General features: G+C 39.4%; 1 protein-coding gene across 4 annotated transcripts in view; it reads right to left on the bottom strand.

Annotated features, from left to right (window-relative positions):
• Nucleotides 1-14573, bottom strand: part of LOC137625353 (uncharacterized) — a 29759-nt gene that overhangs the window by 4275 nt on the left and 10911 nt on the right. Inside the window, exons 3-8 of one of the 4 annotated variants that reach the window (XM_068356210.1) lie at nucleotides 14445-14573; nucleotides 13269-13421; nucleotides 11126-11182; nucleotides 9301-9351; nucleotides 6720-6944; nucleotides 4889-4958 (exon numbers count right to left, since the gene is read on the bottom strand). The exon at nucleotides 14445-14573 is cut by the window's right edge and continues 24 nt beyond it. In XM_068356210.1, coding sequence (XP_068212311.1) covers nucleotides 4889-4958; nucleotides 6720-6944; nucleotides 9301-9351; nucleotides 11126-11182; nucleotides 13269-13421; nucleotides 14445-14573 — 685 coding nt within the window. The remainder of the gene's footprint in view (nucleotides 1-4888; nucleotides 4959-6719; nucleotides 6945-9300; nucleotides 9352-11125; nucleotides 11183-13268; nucleotides 13422-14444) is intronic. The other 3 variants (XM_068356211.1, XM_068356212.1, XM_068356213.1) reach the window with 3 other exon arrangements.

Genomic DNA, 14573 nt, shown 5'->3' on the forward strand with positions numbered 1-14573 from the left:
GGACAACTAATACCATAACTCTGCCTTGAGAGGGAGCAAGAGAATTAGATGACAATATAAGGTGAAGGATGATATGGAGAGAAGAGGTTTGGTGGAAGAGGATGCCTTTGATAGATAGCATTGGAGAGGGTGCATCAGGTAACTGTCCCCTTATTGTATGGATAACGGTGGGAAAGAAGAAAATATTATTTACAAAGGAGATATTTAGCATTTCAGTCAGATCGCGGAGACCCATTGCCAAACTGTCGTAGGGCTAGCTCAAAGAATCTGCTCTGATTTGTGTCATGGAATTTGAAGTATGGTAATAACAGGAAAGGTGGACTGCTACTGAAGATAGGACAATTTACGAAGGAGATATTTAGCATTTGTCAGATCGCGGAGACCCATTACCAAACTGTCGTAGGGCTAGTTCAAAGAATCTGCTTTGATTTGTGTCATGTAATTTGAAGTATGGTAATAACAGGAAAGGTGGACAGCTACTGTAGATAGGACAATTTACGAAGGAGATATTTAGCATTTGTCAGATCGCGGAGACCCATTGCCAAACTGTCGTAGGGCTAGCTCAAAGAATCTGCTTTGATTTGTGTCATGTAATTTGAAGTATGGTAATAACAGGAAAGGTGGACAGCTACTGTAGATAGGACAATTTACAAAGGAGATATTTAGCATTTGTCAGATCGCGGAGACCCATTGCCAAACTGTCGTAGGGCTAGCTCAAAGAATCTGCTTTGATTTGTGTCATGGAATTTGAAGTATGGTAATAACATGGAAGGTGGACAGCTACTGTAGATAGAACAATTTGCGAAGGAGATATTTAGTATTTGTCAGATCGCGGAGACCCATTGCCAAACTGTAGTAGGGCTAGCTCAAAGAATCTGCTTTGATTTGTGTCATGTAATTTGGAGTATGGTAATAACAGGAAAGGTGTACAGCTACCGTAGATAGGACAATTTACGAAGGAGATATTTAGCATTTGTCAGATCGCGGAGACCCATTGCCAAACTGTCGTAAGGGTAGCTCAAAGAATCTGCTTTGATTTGTGTCATGTAATTTGGAGTATGGTAATAACAGGAAAGGTGTACAGCTACTGAAGATAGGACAATTTACGAAGGAGATATTTAGTATTTGACAGGTCGCGGATTGCCAAACTGTCGTAGGGCTAGCTCAAAGAATCTGCTTTGATTTGTGTCATGGAATTTGAAGTATGGTAATAACATGGAAGGTGGACAGCTACTGTAGATAGAACAATTTACGAAGGAGATATTTAGTATTTGTCAGATCGCGGAGACCCATTGCCAAACTGTCGTAGGGCTAGCTCAAAGAATCTGCTTTGATTTGTGTCATGTAATTTGGAGTATGGTAATAACAGGAAAGGTGTACAGCTACTGAAGATAAGACAATTTACGAAGGAGATATTTAGTATTTGACAGGGCGCGGATTGCCAAACTGTCGTAGGGCTAGCTCAAAGAATCTGCTTTGATTTGTGTCATGGAATTTGAAGTATGGTAATAACATGGAAGGTGGACAGCTACTGTAGATATGACAATTTACGAAGGAGATATTTAGTATTTGTCAGATCGCGGAGACCCATTGCCAAACTGTCGTAGGGCTAGCTCAAAGAATCTGCTTTGATTTGTGTCATGTAATTTGGAGTATGGTAATAACAGGAAAGGTGGACAGCTACTGTAGATAGGACAATTTACGAAGGAGATATTTAGTATTTGTCAGGTCGCAGATTGCCAAACTGTCGTAGGGCTAGCTCAAAGAATCTGCTCTGATTTGTGTCATGGAATTTGAAGTATGGTAATAACAGGAAAGGTGGACAGCTACCGTAGATAGGACAATTTACGAAGGAGATATTTAGCATGTGTCAGATCGCGGATTGCCAAACTGTCGTAGGGCTAGCTCAAAGAATCTGCTTTGATTTGTGTCATGGAATTTGAAGTATGGTAATAACAGGAAAGGTGGACAGCTACCGTAGATAGGAGAATTTACGAAGGAGATATTTAGTATTTGTCAGGTCGCGGATTGCCAAACTGTCGTAGGGCTAGCTCAAAGAATCTGCTTTGATTTGTGTCATGTAATTTGGAGTATGGTAATAACAGGAAAGGTGTACAGCTACTGAAGATAAGACAATTTACGAAGGAGATATTTAGTATTTGACAGGGCGCGGATTGCCAAACTGTCGTAGGGCTAGCACAAAGAATCTGCTTTGATTTGTGTCATGTAATTTGGAGTATGGTAATAACAGGAAAGGTGGACAGCTACTGTAGATAGGACAATTTACGAAGGAGATATTTAGTATTTGTCAGGTCGCAAATTGCCAAACTGTCGTAGGGCTAGCTCAAAGAATCTGCTCTGATTTGTGTCATGGAATTTGAAGTATGGTAATAACAGGAAAGGTGGACAGCTACCGTAGATAGGACAATTTACGAAGGAGATATTTAGCATGTGTCAGATCGCGGATTGCCAAACTGTCGTAGGGCTAGCTCAAAGAATCTGCTTTGATTTGTGTCATGGAATTTGAAGTATGGTAATAACAGGAAAGGTGGACAGCTACCGTAGATAGGAGAATTTACGAAGGAGATATTTAGTATTTGTCAGGTCGCGGATTGCCAAACTGTCGTAGGGCTAGCTCAAAGAATCTGCTTTGATTTGTGTCATGTAATTTGGAGTATGGTAATAACAGGAAAGGTGTACAGCTACTGAAGATAAGACAATTTACGAAGGAGATATTTAGTATTTGACAGGGCGCGGATTGCCAAACTGTCGTAGGGCTAGCTCAAAGAATCTGCTTTGATTTGTGTCATGTAATTTGGAGTATGGTAATAACAGGAAAGGTGGACAGCTACTGTAGATAGGACAATTTACGAAGGAGATATTTAGTATTTGTCAGGTCGCAAATTGCCAAACTGTCGTAGGGCTAGCTCAAAGAATCTGCTCTGAATTGTGTCATGGAATTTGAAGTATGGTAATAACAGGAAAGGTGGACAGCTACCGTAGATAGGAGAATTTACGAAGGAGATATTTAGTATTTGTCAGGTCGCGGATTGCCAAACTGTCGTAGGGCTAGCTCAAAGAATCTGCTTTGATTTGTGTCATGGAATTTGAAGTATGGTAATAACAGGAAAGGTGGACAGCTACCGTAGATAGGACAATTTACGAAGGAGATATTTAGCATGTGTCAGATCGCGGAGACCCATTGCCAAACTGTCGTAGGGCTAGCTCAAAGAATCTGCTCTGATTTGTGTCATGGAATTTGAAGTATGGTAATAACAGGAAAGGTGGACAGCTACTGTAGATAGGACAATTTACGAAGGATATATTTAGCATTTGTCAGATTGCGGAGACCCATTGCCAAACTGACGTAGGGCTAGCTCAAAGAATCTGCTTTGATTTGTATCATGAAATTTGAAGTATGGTAATAACAGGAAAGGTGGACAGCTACCGTAGATAGGACAATTTACGAAGGAGATATTTAGTATTTGTCAGGTCGCGGATTGCCAAACTGTCGTAGGGCTAGCTCAAAGAATCTGCTTTGATTTGTGTCATGGAATTTGAAGTATGGTAATAACAGGAAAGGTGGACAGCTACCGTAGATAGGACAATTTACGAAGGAGATATTTAGCATGTGTCAGATCGCGGAGACCCATTGCCAAACTGTCGTAGGGCTAGCTCAAAGAATCTGCTCTGATTTGTGTCATGGAATTTGAAGTATGGTAATAACAGGAAAGGTGGACAGCTACTGTAGATAGGACAATTTACGAAGGATATATTTAGCATTTGTCAGATTGCGGAGACCCATTGCCAAACTGACGTAGGGCTAGCTCAAAGAATCTGCTTTGATTTGTATCATGAAATTTGAAGTATGGTAATAACAGGAAAGGTGGACAGCTACCGTAGATAGGACAATTTACGAAGGAGATATTTAGTATTTGTCAGGTCGCGGATTGCCAAACTGTTGTAGGGCTAGCTCAAAGAATCTGCTTTGATTTGTGTCATGGAATTTGAAGTATGGTAATAACAGGAAAGGTGGACAGCTACTGTAGATAGGACAATTTACGAAGGATATATTTAGCATTTGTCAGATCGCGGAGACCCATTGCCAAACTGACGTAGGGCTAGCTCAAAGAATCTGCTTTGATTTGTATCATGAAATTTGAAGTATGGTAATAACAGGAAAGGTGGACAGCTACCGTAGATAGGACAATTTACGAAGGAGATATTTAGTATTTGTCAGGTCGCGGATTGCCAAACTGTTGTAGGGCTAGCTCAAAGAATCTTCTTTGATTTGTGTCATGGAATTTGAAGTATGGTAATAACAGGAAAGGTGGACAGCTACTGTAGATAGGACAATTTACGAAGGATATATTTAGCATTTGTCAGATCGCGGAGACCCATTGCCAAACTGACGTAGGGCTAGCTCAAAGAATCTGCTTTGATTTGTATCATGAAATTTGAAGTATGGTAATAACAGGAAAGGTGGACAGCTACCGTAGATAGGACAATTTACGAAGGAGATATTTAGTATTTGTCAGGTCGCGGATTGCCAAACTGTTGTAGGGCTAGCTCAAAGAATCTGCTTTGATTTGTGTCATGGAATTTGAAGTATGGTAATAACAGGAAAGGTGGACAGCTACTGTAGATAGGACAATTTACGAAGGATATATTTAGCATTTGTCAGATCGCGGAGACCCATTGCCAAACTGTCGTAGGGGTAGCTCAAAGAATCTGCTTTGATTTGTGTCATGAAATTTGAAGTAAGAAAACAACATGGAAGGGGGACAGCTACTGTAGATGGGACTTAATTTCAGGAAGTAGATTAAAGGACAGAGATCAAGGCGGGTAGTTCAGAGAGACTCGGAAAATTCACTTCGATGATACTTACCGATCTGTGATTTTGGAGCGTTCACCTTTGTACTCAGCCTTTTCACTTCGCCTTGGAGGATTCGAATTTTCTGTGAATTAAATTAATTGAATTAGTCCAGGGCAATTGCTACCACCTTTGGAGACAGTATCCCCAAGCACTCGTGGTATATACTAATGATTTACAGTTGCGATACAAGCTTCGACAGTAAAAGGAATCGTTTGTTTTTATGCAAAATAATTGGCAAATATTGTAAAGAGTGGATACAAAATTGCTGGTTGGTCCTTTCCTTTACTTATTCTACTGTGTCTAAGTTCCACCCTCTTCCATTGGTTTAAACTATATGATTAGGAAATACTAACTGTTCCTTGTTAACCTCGGCGTCAATGACCTTAGATGTCAGGATGCCTGAAAACTCTAAATCAATCAATCAATCCTTGTTAACCTATTTTTCTCATGAACGCCACTTATTAATCAGTTTGTTCAATATTCACTTAATATTCCATTTTAGCTGTATTTACACTCCTACCACTAACATTCGTTTTACTCCTGATCACCTCTTTACATATCTACATATCCTTTTTACCTGGCCACTCATCGCGAGGTTTTCCAGGAGATTGGTCCTATTTCACCATAATGTGTATCTTCCAGACTTGGTCTTATTATTTGCTCTTCCATTTTTATTACTTATTCTCCTAATTTGCGCGTGACTATGTACATCTCTTTCTGTTTGGTTATTTAGTGCGATGCAGGCTACTCTACTATTTACATATATTTGTTGATCATTATTTTGCCGCGCTCAATTCTACGTGGATCTCTTTTTGGTTAAGTCACCTACCGTGTTTGCTACTGCGCAGGCTACAGATCTCTCTTTGATTAAGTCACCTACCATGTTTGCTACTGCGCAGGCTACAGATCTCTCTTTGATTAAGTCACCTACCATGTTTGCTACTGCGCAGGCTACAGATCTCTCTTTGATTAAGTCACCTACCATGTTTGCTACTGCGCAGGCTACAGATCTCTCTTTGATTAAGTCACCTACCATGTTTGCTGCTACGCAGGTTACAGATCTAACACTTACCTTTACTTTCTCCTTAAAAGTGTTTATGTTTTCTATTATTGAGTTCTTCGCGCACTGTTATGCATAGCAGGCTACATCGTACATCTCTCGCCGATATAGTCTTTCATGTCAAGGGTTTTATCATAAGCTGTTATCATTTACGGTAATGTTTCACATGTTGAAGACGTTTCTAGTAATTTGCTCTCATATTACAAATCGCTCACATGTGTTCCATGATCTCTCTACTATCATATACAATTAGTTATATTTACAAACCCAGGGCTACAGCACCCATCTCTGGACCAGTTACTTATCGCAGAGCTTTCTACGAGTGATCTTGTGGTAGTCTATTGGAAACGTCCCTTCATCGTAATCTGTTTGACGGGACTTCGAGGCCCACTCAAGCCGGATAGTTTTTAGTAGTTACTGCAACCTCACTATTGTGAGCTAGGGATGTAGAGTTTTGTTGAGTCTCTAGGTCTACCTGCTGAGTCATCAGCAACCAATCCTTGACCCTCCCTGGATCTATCTTGAGGGGTGAGGATGCGCGGGAGTCGATCACATTTATATATGGCCGGTGTCTAGGATGTTATCCTGTCCCTTGCCTCTCTCATCCATGAGCGCCATTTAAGCCTTAAACCTTAATGTTATGTGTATCATTATGCACGTTACTATGTACAATACTACTTGCAATCAGTTATTTATACAGCTGCCACTCTAAAGACCAGCCGTTCGTCTGAGACTATTCATGCGATCATACTACGTTCACTGTTATGTACATCTCTTTCTGACCTGGTCGCCTATGTCAATGCTTTCCTTTAGGTCAGTCAGGTTTCCCCTCATCCTATTGACATCACCCTCAAGGGGAAATAAGAAATCCATCACTAGGCGGTCGACCTTGTTGGAAACATTTGTGAGGGACCAGTCCAACTTCTCCATAGACTCCCGACCGAAGGCGTTCAGTCTCGCGTCCATCTTTCTGGTTTCTACCTCAACTCCGGTGACCTTCCTCATCACCTATTGATACAACACCATGTTTAAATCGCGTCGCAGTCAACCGACTATGGGAAAATGGTTTGCCATTTACTTGAGCTACCAGATATCCTTTAACTGATTGCTATTGCTGTGCTCCACCGCAGTCAACCGACTCTAGAATAATAGTTAGCTGTTTACTTGAACTACTCGATATCCTTCTAGTTGATTTCTACTGCTGCGTTCCACCGGCCACCGCAGTCAACTGACTATAGAAAAATGGTTTGCTGTTTACTTGAATTTTGAATTACCCGATATCGTCCTAGTTGATTGCTACTTACTATAGAAAATAGTTAGCTGTTTACTTGAACTACCCGATATCCTTCTACTTGATTGCTACTACTGCGTTCCACCACAATCAACTGACTACAGGAAAATGGTCTCCCGCTTAGATCTACAAAAGCCCGTTGGAATCGACGGCAATTGACTGCAATTTTTAGTCAGGAAAACGGAAGACGATTGAGAATTCCCAAGCCTGGCTACAGAGGGAAAGGAACAGTCACTGAGATGAGCAAATGTGAGAAAAGGAAGACTGACAGGAGGGGAGATTTACCTACACAAGTTATATTTATTATGTTTTTTTAGTTTCTTGGGAATTTTCATTCGGATCTTTTATAATCTAATGACTCTGGGAATAAATCAGTCTTTAGGCTACAAGGCTGAGATAGTAAATAGAATGTGTAATGTATATATATATATATATATATATATATATATATATATATATATATATATATATATATATATATATATATATATATATATATATACCAAAGGCACCTCCCCCAATTTTGGGGGGTAGCCGACATCAACAATGAAACAAAACAAAAAGGGGATCTCTACTCTCTACGTTCCTTCAGCCTAACCAGGGACTCAACCGAGTTCAGCTGGTACTGCTAGGGTGCCACAGCCCAACCTCCCACATTATCCACCACAGATGAAACTTCATAATGCTGAATCCCCTACTGCTGCTACCTCCGCGGTCATCTAAGGCACTGGAGGAAGCAGCAGGGCCTACCGGAACTGCGTCACATATATATATCTTGTCACGCTGAGTGGAAACGACAATCTTCCACAAATTGCCCAAACTAGCGTGTTGCAAGGAAAAAGGAAGGGTTGAATGAATGTGCGTGCTTATAAAGTTAAAAGTTAAAGTTGCGGGGTTCAGGTCTTCACTCAGACGATCAACATCATTCTGCTCGCGCGACCATGAGCCAGCAGGGAATATCACTAGCCCCCTCTAACCTCCACCCCCCCCCCAGGCTCCACAATGGGGAGTACTCCCCGGTAGAAGGTATCACAGTGTCCGTGTCCTGGCGGGGACGCAAAGTCGGGACCTCTGAAACTGAAGCCCACGACGCTACCAACCTAGCTATCTGGAGTATCTATCTAAATATCTAGCTGTCGTTTTTGACGGGTCATGTACACTATACTCAATTTTTATTAAAGAGGCGCATTTGCACTGACTCGCAGCGGTGCCCTTTTAGCTCGGAAAGAGTTTCCTGCTATCTGATTGGTTAGAATGATCTCGTCCAACCAATCAGCGAGCAGGAAAAGTGTCCTACTTTTTTATTGGTTAGAATTATCTCGTCCAACCAATCAGCGATCAGGAAACTTTTCCGAGCATAGAGGCCACCCCTGCGAGTCGGTGTAAATCTGCCTCACTAAAAAGAATTGACTATAGTATATATACATACTGTATGTATCTCAATAACTCTTTAAGAAGTAGACTGCTAATCCAACCTACTCTCTTATATATTGACCCTCTCACAGCTATTGGTTCCCATGATCTAGCTGGGTGGCCCTAGGCCGGATAGCCATTGGACCCAGTGAATCATCCCTAGCTCGTGCTTCAATGGAGTCTATCAAACCTGAGTATATTTTGAATTTGGGATCAAATATTGGTTTTTTTTTCCAAACTATTGAGGTGTTTCAATCCAATATATATATATATATATATATGTATATATATATATATATATATATATATATATATATATATATATATATATATATATATGTATATGTATCCTGAAATTTGCATAATAAACACACATATTTAGGTAAAATTTAGGCCAATAATTATAATAAGTTTCTAAAATATGTAGTTATGTAAATCCCATTGTTAAAACAGAAGAATAAAATATATATATATATATATATATATATATATATATATATATATATATATATATATATATATATATATATATATATATATACAGAGAGAGAGAGAGAGAGAGAGAGAGAGAGAGAGAGAGAGAGAGAGAGAGAGAGAGAGAGAGAGAGAGAGAGTCATATAATTTCTATAGAAAATAAAAAAAACTAACATCATACGTACCTCTTCTAATCTTGCAGAATCCTGTAGCGCTATAGCATTCTGTAGGGCGAACTGTAAGCAATGAGAAGATGGGAATTAATATTATAATTATCTCTATTACTAAGGAGATAACTGTCTACAGTCTGCCAGTTGAGTCGCGTAGTATGTAGTCAATTTACGAATGATTTTGGAAATTTTCTAGTGACTGTCTCCTTATATTTGAGGAATGAAAATAATTTTTGGATATTTATGATAATTACTTTATTATATTTACGCAATCATATGACTTAATCATAAATGGCAGGACAGGGTTAGAAATGAAACTATAAAAGAGATTACTCGAGAATCATATGTGGATGATATCATGATGAGGGGTAGATGGAGATGGTTTGGACATGCTCTTCACACTCCCCAAGAGAGATTAGCTCACCAAACGTTTAACTGGGCTCCACAAGGCACTAGAAGAGTTGGAAGACCCAAACTGACATGGCTAAGGACTGTGAAGCGTGAAGTAGGAGATGATGAATGGAGATGTATTGAATTAAAAGCTCAAGATAGAGACGACGGTCGAAATCTACCTGGGGTTCTAAGTGGATGATATCATTGTGAGTGGTAGATGGAGATGGTTTGGACATGCTATTCACACTCCCCGAGAGAGATTAGCTCATCAAACTTTCAACTGGGCTCCACAAGGCACTAGAAGAGTTGGAAGACCCAAACTGACATGGCCAAGGATTATGAAGCGTAAAGTGGGAGACGATGAATGTAGAAGTATTGAATTAAAAGCTCAAGATAGAGACGACTGGCAAAATCTAACCTAGGTCCTTTGCGTCAATAGGCGTAGGGGAAGATGATGATGATTCCTTGATGATATTTAATGATAATGAAAACCGAATTTGTGTGAGGTATTACTCTAATCATTTTCATTACTCTGTTCCTTGATATTGATCATAAGATTATTGTTTGTCCTATATCCTATATGCGCACACTATTCTGCAGCATATACACGTCCAAGGGCTCCAACAGAGATAAATAGCCCAGTGAAAGAAAACAAGGAAATTAACAAACTACAAGAGAAGTAATGAACAATCAAAATGAAATATTCTAAGAATAGTAACAACATTAAAAGAGATCTTTCATATATAAACTATAAAAAGAGACTTATGTCAGCCTGTTCAACTTGAAAACATTCGCTGTGAGTTTAAACTTTCGCTGAACTAGCCAACCACCCCTGGATATGCCCTGAACCAGATGCATTCTGGGTACTCCAACAAGTGGCTGCCTAGAAGAACGTAAAGAAAGACTCCAAACTTTTATATATAGACTATAAAAACCGACTTATGTCAGCCTGTTCAACTTGAAAACATTCGCTCCAAGTTTAAACTTTCGCTGAACTAGCCAACCACCCCTGGATACGCCCTGAACCAGATGCATTCTGGGTAATCCAATAAATGGCTGCCTAAAAGAATGTAAACAAAGACTCCAAACTTTTATATATAGACTATAAAAATCGACTTATGTCACCCTGTTCAACTTAAAAACATTCGCTGTAAGTTTAAACTTTCGCTGAACTAGCTAACCACCCCTGGATACGCCCTGAACCAGATGCATTTTGGGTAATCCAACAAATGGCTGCCTAGAAGAATGTAAACAAAGACTCCAAACTTTTATATATAGACTATAAAAAGAGACTTATGTCAGCCTGTTCAACTTGAAAACATTCGCTGTGAGTTTAAACTTTCGCTGAACTAGCTAACCACCCCTGGATACGCCCTGAACCAGATGCATTCTGGGTAATCCAACAAATGGCTGCCTAGCAAAATGTAAACAAAGATCCCAGTCATACCTTCTGTCTCTCCACGTCGGTTCTGAGGGTTGCCAGCTGCTCGTTAGACGTATTCGACTGAAAGAATTGAAAGATTTCATTAAATCGCAGAACTTTTGTTATGACTCTTTGGTATATCTGTTATTTTTGTGGCATAACATCTGGTTGTTATGTTGGTTTTGTTATCTGTTACATTTCATGGGAAGTAGTTTGTTAAATGTGGTTCAAGGACTGATTCCAAGTCTTAACTTAGAATGGAAAAGTCTCTTAGTGTTAGTGTTCAGGTAGTGAGTGATACGTTAATTTAGTTTTAACCCATGCTTTGTTAAATACATACATATGTCTATGTAAATGTGTGTATATATCAAAAGATGCAAAATTAATGAAGACATTTCTCATGCCGTCTTAAAAATGCATGCGAACTTAATATTTTGATGATTCGTCGAATGTCAAATATAGCGCAAGCACAGTGTTGAATAACAGAAGCGAGAAAGAGACTATTGACGATGAAAAGTAGCCAATTGTGAATCTGAAAATGCAAACATACCGATAGTTTATGAAATTACAAGTGGGATGCAGTAGTATGATGGTGAAATGGCATTCGGGTGGCTAGTCAGGGTGTGTAAGGTAAGTCTGGGGGAGGGAGATATTCCAAAGTGATGGGCGAGAGGATTATTTCTTTGCATAAGAAGCCCATGATAATTATAGGTACGTAACTTTACCAGGGAATGTGTATGGTAGTACTGATATGGTTTGGACATGTGTAGAGAATGGATAGTGGGGATGGAGTGAGGAGGGCTCGGGAGCAACCGACCCATTAATGTAGGGATAACAGTAAGAAAGAAGAAGTATATGGTAGGATTCAGATTGGGAAAGTAAAACAGATGACAGGATGGAAAGGAAAAGAGGATTATGAGTCAAGTGTTTATTATCCCTTTTACCTCCCAAAGGACGTACTGGTACGTTTCACAAAAGCCATCCATTTACCCCCATAGACGTACCGGTACGTCCTTGCAAAAAAATGCTATAAAATTTTCTTTTTTCATATTTTTGATAATTATTTGAGAAAACTTAGGCATTTTCCAAGAGAATGAGACCAACCTGACCTCTCTCTGACAAAAATTAAGGATGTTAGAGCAATTTAAAAAAAAATATACTGCAAAATGTGCTGGGAAAAAAATAACCCCCTCAGGGTTAAGGGTTGGAAATTTCCAAATAGCCTGGGGGTAAAAGGGTTATGAAAGTTATTTATGTAAGAAATTTCAAAATAATAATAAAGAACTGTATGTTGTACACATGGATTTATAAGTATCTTTTGATAGACTATATACAAATGTAATCTGGAAGGGTTTAAGAATATAAGTGGTTGGGAGGGATTAAATTTAGTTTAATTATATTGAAGTATGTATTGGAGTTTGTAGAAGGTATAGTTACTCATTTGGTGTTAACTAAGGTACGAAATGTCTCCTGGTAGGCTGATAGAGTATACAGTTTGGAAGTATTACAAGGAAGGAAGAGAGGTGGGCTTCCAAAGGACTGGAAGATGGTTTGGCCATATGGAAAGAATGCAGAATAACAGGTTGATAAAGTTACAGTTTGGAGGTATTACGAGGAAGGAAGAGAGGGGGGCCTCCAAAGGACTGGACAGATGGTTTGGCCATATGGAAAGAATGGAGCTAACCTTAATACAGTTTGGAAGTATTATAAGGAGGGAAGAAAGGCCTCTAAAGGACTTAAACTATACAGTTTAGAAGTATTATAAGGAAGGAAGAGAGGGGCCCCTCCAAAGAACTGGATAGATGGTTTGGCCATATGGAAAGAATTGACCTTAACAAGCTGATAGAGTATACAGTTTGGAAGTATTATAAGGAAGGAAGAAAGGTCTCCAAAGGACTTAGACTATACAGTTTGGAAGTATTATATGGAAGGAAGAGAGGGGAGCCTCCAAAGAACTGGATAGATGGTTTGCCCATATGGAAAGAATTGACCTTAACAAGCTGATAGAGTATACAGTTTGGAAGTATTATAAGGAAGGAAGAGAGGGAGCCTCAAAAGGACTGGATAGACGTCGGTTACGAGGTGCTGGAAAGGAATCGAGAGAGAGACGAATAGCGTAGCGTTTATGGGACACGTTCGACACACTTCTAGTAATCCAAGAAGGTACCTGAGCTTGGAGAAGCCCCTCAAATTTGCCATGCATAGACTCCAGACTTTGGTTCGTCTGAGCAGCCATGTTCCTGACGAACCCGATTAGCTTATCGCACGTGCAGTTGTTTTCCTCCAGACTCTTGACGGAGAGCTGACACTCCTGCACCATCTGGAAGGAATTTCGTTTACAGGAAGGTAGAAGTTAGAGTTATTTGTTTGAAATCCATGGAGAATTTGCACTGATTGAGAAATGGGGTTTAGTTTATTCCTTCTGTGGAATTTTCTTGATTATAAGTGGAATGGATAAGTATATCTGTAATACCATTCTCATAAACATTCATCAATATCATGCTCAAACCAATGCAGACAATTTAAAAAAACACTCGTTAGGCAATAACGAACGCTTATTTCATCCGTACTTGATGCACCTTGATCTCTTTGCATCTGAATAGTTAAATATGAATTAGAAATACCTTGGGGTTCAAAGAATCACATTTTCTGGCACTTATTATATTCTTTCCACCAAACTTTGGATTAAGATGAAGCAATTGTATGTCACTTTTAGTTCTGAGTTACTTTGATTACAGTATGAACTCTAAATTTTTCTACCAATAGAGAAAAACATTGACTTCAGAAGTAAGTTTGACAGCTAGGTAATCATGCCTTACTCTCTTGACAAGATAGACTTGAACAGGCTAGGGAGTTAATCCCTTTCAAATACTCCACATGTTGTAGTCCAGTCCAGGGTGAAGTAACAGAAAATGAACTGCATTGATATCCTTCTGTATTGTTACTAACAGACAAAAGTATAACTTAATTGCACATTTGTATCAGGGCTAAGAGGTGCAAATTATCGTGCAGGCAAGCATTCTGTGCTGAAGCTGGTGAATATCTTTGAACACAGCCAATATAAATATTCTTGGTATGACTGAAGTTGATGAAAATTTTTAAGAGTTATTACATACAGGGGAGTTGTCTTGAACATGGCTGGAATTCACACTTATAAACTCCACAATTTAATGATTTACAGAATTAAAATCACTATAAAGGACAGATTTAAATCTTAACATTCAACCTAAAGAAGAGATTTACCAATACAATGTTTTTCTTCAGTGACCCCCTCAAAAATACTAACTTGGTTTTATACCAGCTCATGCTCTACCACTTGGAGCATCTATGGCTCCAATCTTACCTCCTTTTGCTCTTGAAGCTCCTTCTGGATCGAGGAAGTGACAGCGCTCTGTTGATCGACCTTCCGGTTAAGCTGTTCCTCCAGACGGCCTCTTGCCACCCGTTCAGCTCGAAGTTCGGCCTTCAGACC

The sequence above is a fragment of the Palaemon carinicauda genome, chromosome 32, assembly GCF_036898095.1.
Source record: "Palaemon carinicauda isolate YSFRI2023 chromosome 32, ASM3689809v2, whole genome shotgun sequence".
Lineage (NCBI taxonomy): Eukaryota > Metazoa > Arthropoda > Malacostraca > Decapoda > Palaemonidae > Palaemon > Palaemon carinicauda.